General features: G+C 44.7%; 1 protein-coding gene across 1 annotated transcript; it reads right to left on the bottom strand.

The window, feature by feature from the left end:
• Positions 1-3700: 3700 nt before the first annotated feature.
• On the bottom strand, positions 3701-6447 carry LOC123425955 (squamosa promoter-binding-like protein 13). The gene is made up of 2 exons (XM_045109732.1): positions 5915-6447; positions 3701-4239 (listed from the first exon to the last, which is right to left on the bottom strand). The coding sequence occupies exons 1-2, from the start codon at positions 6307-6309 to the stop codon at positions 4056-4058; spliced, it is 579 nt and encodes a 192-aa protein (XP_044965667.1). The 5' UTR covers positions 6310-6447; the 3' UTR covers positions 3701-4055.
• Positions 6448-7552: the final 1105 nt, after the last annotated feature.

The raw sequence follows: 7552 nt of genomic DNA, 5'->3' as shown, positions 1-7552 counted from the left end.
CGTGCATCTTTTGCATAAATTCTTGTAAAACTAAACTACATTGCTAGATACAAAGTTATTACTATGTTTTTCAACAGAAAATCCCGCACGATTGTGTGCCTCATATGATGTTTCCAAGAGGTCGCGTTGATGTTATGAGCATACTGTTGGGGCATAGTTTATGCCTAAGTGATTTTGGTGATTGATGACAGTACCGTACAGGATTAACTGTGTGTGTTAAGATTTCAGATAACACACGTCAACGGCACAAGACGACTCGTCTCCTCTCTCATGGATCGGAAGCACGGCGCTCTCTACGATTCTCTTTATTTGAGTCATAGGAAAGCCGTACTATTAAGAGGGGATCCGTAGTGGAAAGATTTGGGTGGAATCTATCTTTTCACACGCACACGTCACATTCTCCCTCTCCTTTATCTTTGGAGCGGCCCTCGCCTCTTTGCTTTTAGCATCTCTGCAAAATGGTCCCCAGCGGTAGTACCGCTGGACTGCTAGCGGTAGTACCGCTGCAGCCAGCGGTAGTACCGCTAGCTGGTGGTAGTACCGCCCTTGCCCAGCGGTAGTACCGCTCCAGGTGCTTTGTTCCACGTACCTAGCGGTAGTTCGTGGACGGACCCTTTTGCGAAGACTTTCTCGGCGGTAGTAGTGTTTGTGCACTACCAAGGGGCCAGCGGTAGTACCGCTGATGTCAGCGGTAGTACCGCTGGAAGCCCAGCGGTAGTACCGCTGCATCCAGCGGTAGTACCACCAGGCAGCGGTAGTACCGCTCCTGTTCAGCGGTAGTACCGCTGGAGTACCAGCGGTAGTACCACTGCAGGCAACGGTAGTACCGCTGGGGCTCGGGGAGAGAGTGGGAAAACAGTCTGATTTTTTCCCCCACTATATAAAGGGTTCTTCTAGCTGAGGAACCCTATCTCTTACCTCTCTAAGCTCCATTGTTGCACCCCAAGCTCAAAAGTGCCCGATCTCTCTCCCTAGCCAATCAAACTTGTTGATTCTTTAGGGATTGGTTGAGAAGGCCTAGATCCACACTTCCACCAAGAGAAAAGTTGAGTCCCCCACCAATCCCTTGCGGATCTTGTTACTCTTGGGTGTTTGAGCATCCTAGACGGTTGAGGTCACCTCGAAGCCATATTCCATTGTGGTGAAGCTTCGTGGTTTAGTTGGGAGCCTCCAAGCTTTGTGTGGAGTTGCCCCAACCTTGTTTGTAAAGGTTCGGTCGCCGCCTTCAAGGGCACCTATAGTGGAATCACGGTACCTTGCATCGTGCGAGGGCGTGAGGAGAATACGGTGGCCTTAGTGGCTTTTTGGGGAGCATTATGCCTCCACACCGCTCCAACGGAGACGTACTTCCTGTCAAAGGGAAGGAACTTCGGTAACACATCCTCGTCTCCATCGGTTCCACTTGTGGTTATCTCTACCCTTTACTTTGTATTTGCTTATGCTTGTGACTATATCTTACTTGTCTTAATAGCTCTCGTTGTTAGCTTCTATAGGGTTCACCTCATTGTCATATTATTTGTGAACCCGTATAGTTTTTACCTTAACTTGTTAAGATTAATTAAAAAGTGGTCGTTGTCTATTCCCCCCCCCTCTAGCCAACCATATCGATCCTTTCACATACGGCCAGCACGACCAGGTCAGCCTATGTATATTCATTACTCCTGTCCATACCGGATTTCTAAAACCGATGAAATGTAAGTCAAAGATTGGAAAAAATGTATGGTCAATCGTAGAGAGCTACTTGGAAGAAACATTGTGCGTAGGCCAAGAACTGGAGACATGATGATCTCCATTCTCCATAATGAAGAGTCAGGGCCTATCTTTTTTTATGATATTCTACCTAAGAGAGGGTAGAGTAGGTCCTAGGTACAATGTGTTATTATGTGCTACAATGTGTTATAGTTGATGATGATGAGGAGGAGGAGTTGTGATTATGACAAGTGACCAACTTGTTATATGATGTCTAGGAGCGCGGGTTTGCAATATGTCTTAGCAGTTGGCAAGAACGCTACTAATAGCGCGAGTTTGCAAAAACGCTACTAATAGTTGTCTTATTAGTAGCGCTGGTATGATACACGCTACATCTATATGTCTTAGCAGTAACGCGTCTTACACGCGCTGCTGGTAAGTAATAGCTGTAGCGCCTTACTAGTAGTGCGGTAGCCCCTGCTACTAGTAGGCACTAAACCCGCGCTACTACTAGGCTTTTCCCTAGTAGTAGACACCTCTCTATTAGGTTGCTAACACAGTATGAAACCACTAAATTAACCCTCCAAAAACCACCCAACCCCCCACCCCCATTCAAAAAAAAACCCCAGGTCCGGCCAGATGCTCACGCGTGGATGCCATTTGGTCCCGGTTGGTGTGACCAACCGGGAATAAAGTTCCTCCTGCCTGGGCTCCACGCAGCGGCCACGTGGAGACCCTTTGTGCCCGGTTCGTAAGTCAACCACTAAAGGTTTGGGCCTTTAGTCCCGACCCTTTAGTCCCGGTTCCGGAACCGGGGCTAATGGGCCTCCGGAACCGGGACAAATGGGCCTTTTTCTACTAGTGATACTCGTAGCCCATCAATATCTCTCTCTCTCTCTCATCCTCGGTGATAATGTTGCACAGAATCATGCAACAAGTAGTGATTTTTGTCGAGGTATTCCTGTTTGAGAAATGAGTAGGACCCCGTACAATTGCAAACCAAGCTTGCCACACTCCATTGCCCTCTCAGTGTCCATACCCATCGATTCCTGACACTTTGTGAATTGTTTTTTTCTTACACCAAGGAATAGAAATATAGTCTTCACAAATGTTGACTAGGCTGGGTAGATTACATCGGCTAGATAATAGCATTGGTCATAATCATGTTTGTTGAGCTTGACATTGCATGTCACAACATCACCACATGATGGTCTAGCATAAAGTAGATACCTCTGCAAGACATTAATATCATTGTGACAATCAAGCAAGACAAAGTTGCAATGCCAAATTCACAAATTCTCGAAGGCGATTGCTTCAAAAATAATAGCTGGATCACAGCAACGCGTTGTGAACTGATTGTGTCATGCCACCTTGCAATTCTTTCGCCTCCAACACATACAGTCAATGCTCCCAAGCATCCCTAGCCCACTTCTTACTTCACTGAATGTTGAAAGCCTCGCAGTGTCCTCGACGTTGGGTGCCCGTAGGTAACGAGCTCCATAAACCCTTATCACAACATTGATTAACACTTCTACACTCTTAAGAATTGTATATTTGGTTATTCGAAGATACCCATTTGTCATTTTTGCAGGAGTGACATAGGCGGCCATCCGAAGTGTCCCGATCACCTTCTCGAAAGAAGAATAACTCAGCAAAAGGATGACATTCCTGCATAGCATGTTGTGCCCATTCTAGAAGGTAGAGAAGTGTTAGCAAGGAGATAAGTGCAACATCATTCTGTTTACGGGGTTAGTTTTATCGGAAATAATTTGCTACCCATGGTGGTAGCTACACACGACCCGAATCGTTGGAAGAACAGAGACGATGAGTTGTTTATATGAAAATATCAGGCTCAAAAACCTAACATTGTCTGGTTGGTTGGGGAAGGCCAAGTGAAAACCAAATACGTATCAAACAAAAAACACAACAGAAAAAACACGAGATCGGGTATAGGGACTTGGAAGAAAACATAAATTGGCCAGTTGTGAGTAATCCTTAGTACTCGTAGTAGTTACTTGAATAGATAGCATATATTGCCACAAATTATCCCAGCAGAGCAGCAATATTACACAGCCTGTAGAAGTCTTGGCTGCACAGGCCATACAATTACACATCACACAGACAATCACTCTAACACCTGACTAGTTCCCGGGTCACAATTAGCTTAGCTTAGGTTTTTGGCGGACAGACGCAAGCATATAGCAGTACAGGAGACAGTATATACTGCCACTTAGTACACTGGGACTGGATAGTGGAGACATAGGTAGGTAGGTACGTACCTACGTAGGTGGGTGGATACATATGTAGATATTTGTAGCTAGTAGCATGGCTGCATGACAGAAGAGAGGGAGCATGCTTAGGTAGGTTTATCTGATCTGGAAATGGTTCAGCGGCGGGTTCCCAGGGTGGCTACGGCCGTCCTGGTCGGCGTGGCGGCACCCGTCGCCGCCGTTCGCCTCAGCCGAGCTCTTCCTCCGCCGCTCGTTGTGCCCGGCCAGGCGCCGGCGGCAGCTGCGCTTTTGGTCGTCGAACTCCAGAAGCTCGTGGAACCTGCCGATCAAGAGCAGTAGCAGTTTTCAGACAGAGACGACAACAAACAGATACAACATTGATAGCAACACCAAACAAAGTACCAAGAGATGAAAACTACTCCTACTTGCAGCACGTGAAGTGAAGCAGCAATACAAAATTGAAATTTTGCCGTGTAACTTTTTTTTAGGATCAATTTTGCCGTGTAACTGGAGCGAATTAAACGAGGCTATTTTTGCGTCTGTACCGGCGGAATCTGGTGTCGTGCTCATGCATGTGCATGCAAAAGCAGAGACGGCAAAACCAACAGTCCATAAGTACTCGTATTTATTAGTCTCCCAAGTTCCCCTACAACGCCAATAATTAATCTCCAATTTTTAGCTTGCAATTTACAACGGTGCATTGATCGATTACCTGAAGAACAGAGCATGTGTGTGTGTGTGTGTGTGTGTGTGTGTGTTCCTCTGCAGGAGTGGTTCTAAACTCTTGTACATAATCGTCAGAACATCATTCATAGTTCTACGGTTCCTGGTTCAGTTTTTTCCTTCAAATTACAGGTTACGAAAAGCATGATGGCTTTCTGTATGAGAGGACCACATTTGCTTTGTTTGTTCCGCTTGAATTCGCCACCTATGAATAATCAAGAACTGCTGTAGCAATGTCTTTGTCGATACCTTAAACAGCACTAGGACAGCATGAACAGAGCCAGCGACCAAGTCGACCAGTACCAGTACCACTACTGCTAGATTAACTTCAAGCTACACTCCTAATCCCACTGGTTTACCCTCCTTTCCGAAAAGCACAGTTAATACCTCTGCTTCACGTGATACATACCAATTCAAGAAGCCTATAAAGCGTTAAAATCTAAACGCTGGAATGACTCGTCCAGGAAAAATGCCAAGGTAACATCCAATCTCTAATAATAATACAGAGATAAGATGTCTTTTAACCACAAGAAACATAAAGCATCTGAAAATATGCAGCAACCGGTCGGGCCAGGGGTGAACAAATTAATCTAGGACTGACCACATCTTCTATCAAGCACCCAAACATAGCTAGCAGTGAAGGCACAAACTGTTTGCAGCCAAACTGGGGAGCCAGAAGCTGCCCTGGCCATCGGTTTGAGCAAATGGGAAGGACCAAGTCAAGTTGTGATCATCTGCACCGACAGGAGCTAAAAGTCTGTGTCCTATAAAGAATATGTACAGCCACAGAGCCACTGTCCTTTCCAAGCAAACAAGAAAGGACAATGATGTGCACTATGGTCTATGGTGCACTAACAAAGCAAGCAAGAATCCTCTGGACTAGATGTGAAACATAGCAGGTTTCTCTTATTCCACTTCTTATCACCTTGCCGGAGATAATACAAACAGGGTTACTATCTACGTGTACGGCGTAAATCAACAGTAACCTGCACTAATACGTTTCTTTTCTTATCACAGACTATCGGTGCTGATTGGAAGGTTATCAAGAATGAAGCCAAGAGGTATAGCCTCACGCATGTTCTAAATAAAATGAAATGAAATTGTCTTAGTATTTACACTTCAAGACTTTAATGAAGGTTTCAAGAAAGATAAGAGCCAAATGGATAATCTATCCGGTTGTTCATACATGGAGTACGGAGTACTTTTAGAAAGAACGAACCGATCACAAAGAAAATCCTAAGCGGACGTGATTCTGAAGAATTTGTCCTTACCGGCTGCATTGCTGACAAAAGCGCTGGCGCAGACCGGCGACGACCACGACAGCAGCCTTTGAGTGCGCCTCGCACACCTTGTGCCTGCGGTGGTACCGCTTCGCCTCGGTGAGGTCGGCGCCGCACCTCTCGGCCTGGCAGCTCGGCCCGCCTGCCCCAGCCGCGCCCGTTGCCACGGCGCCAGCAGCACCACTGCCCCTCCTCACCGCCACCGCCGCAGCAGAGGAGCTCGAGCCACCGACGGAAACCACGGGAACGTTCACAAGCTTCAGCTTCTGGTCCTCCTCACCGGACATCCCGTTGGCTTGGGCCACGTCGCCGGCCGCAGCTGCCGCGGCGAGCGCTGCCATGGACGCTGCTGAGGGGGACTTGCGAGACTTGTCCTTGCGGTCCATGCCTTCCGGTGAGGCGCGATGAAGACGAAGCTAGCTAGGGCTCTTCTCGGGGAGCTGTCGCAGAAGTGGAACTGTGGAGCTAGCTGATGAGTGGAAGGAGAAGGAGAAGAAGCGGAGGGGGTGGAAGGAAGGGAAAGGTCGAAAGGGATATAAAGGCGGGTGCCGTATGTGTGGAGGCAGGGTGCACATGTTGATGTGGGAGCGCTAGTTGTACAGAATACGGTTTTGGATACGTCAGAATACGATGTACGTAAGCATGGGTAAACATAAGGGCCGGCGCACCGGGTGAAAGCGTTTACCTAAACATAATGCCTTATGTGTTAAACCCAGGTATACAAGCGTGTCAAGCTAAGTGACGGAGCCGCATTATGCTCGGGTGATAAAGTGATTTAATATTTTTGTTGTTGCTGCAGCGGCTGTGTTGGAGGCAAGGACGTTGGTGTCAAGCTTAATAATATGTTGATATATTTTTAGTTTTATCATGTCAGTCTTTACATGATTTATAATTTAATCTTTATACTATAAATGAGACATATATTATCATATAAATAAAGATATATAAGTGTGTCAAATATTTATCTATATCTATATCTATACCTATATATATATATATATATATATATATATATATATATATATATATATATATATATATATATATAAACGATAAATTAGTATATATACTCCCGCGTGGTAGTATATTGAACATGTGGGGTAACTATCCCTGGATGGTAGGATGTATTTTTTCATATCTACCACCGGTGGTAGTTACCATCACTTGCGTTTTGTATGTTGTATGTACTATCTATCAAATCGAAGAGTATGTATGTGTACTAGGTAGTATATATACTATTTTTTTGGTAGTATGTATCATATTTTGTGTATGCTTTTTTTATATACAAATATATACGTATTTCACAAATACAATAAAAACTATGGGTCAACTTGTAATTTTTTCATATAACTCACTTTAAAAAATCTTATATGTAGTATATGAACATAATAAAAATGATAAATTAATATATATACTCCCGCGTGGTAGTATATTGAACATGTGGGGTAACTATCCCTGGGTGGTACGATGTATTTTTCCTATGTATATATATATATTCTAATAGAGGAAATAGATATACTTAATCCGTCATGTTATTTTGTGAATATTCTTGTGATGTTTTTATCATTAAATCCACCGTACATATTAAATATATTTTAAAATACTCATATCTTTTAAACTGTAACTCTA

The sequence above is a fragment of the Hordeum vulgare genome, chromosome 2H (assembly GCF_904849725.1).
Source record: "Hordeum vulgare subsp. vulgare chromosome 2H, MorexV3_pseudomolecules_assembly, whole genome shotgun sequence".
NCBI classification, from domain to species: Eukaryota; Viridiplantae; Streptophyta; class Magnoliopsida; order Poales; family Poaceae; genus Hordeum; species Hordeum vulgare.
This window is presented reverse-complemented; position numbering and strand designations above follow the sequence as displayed.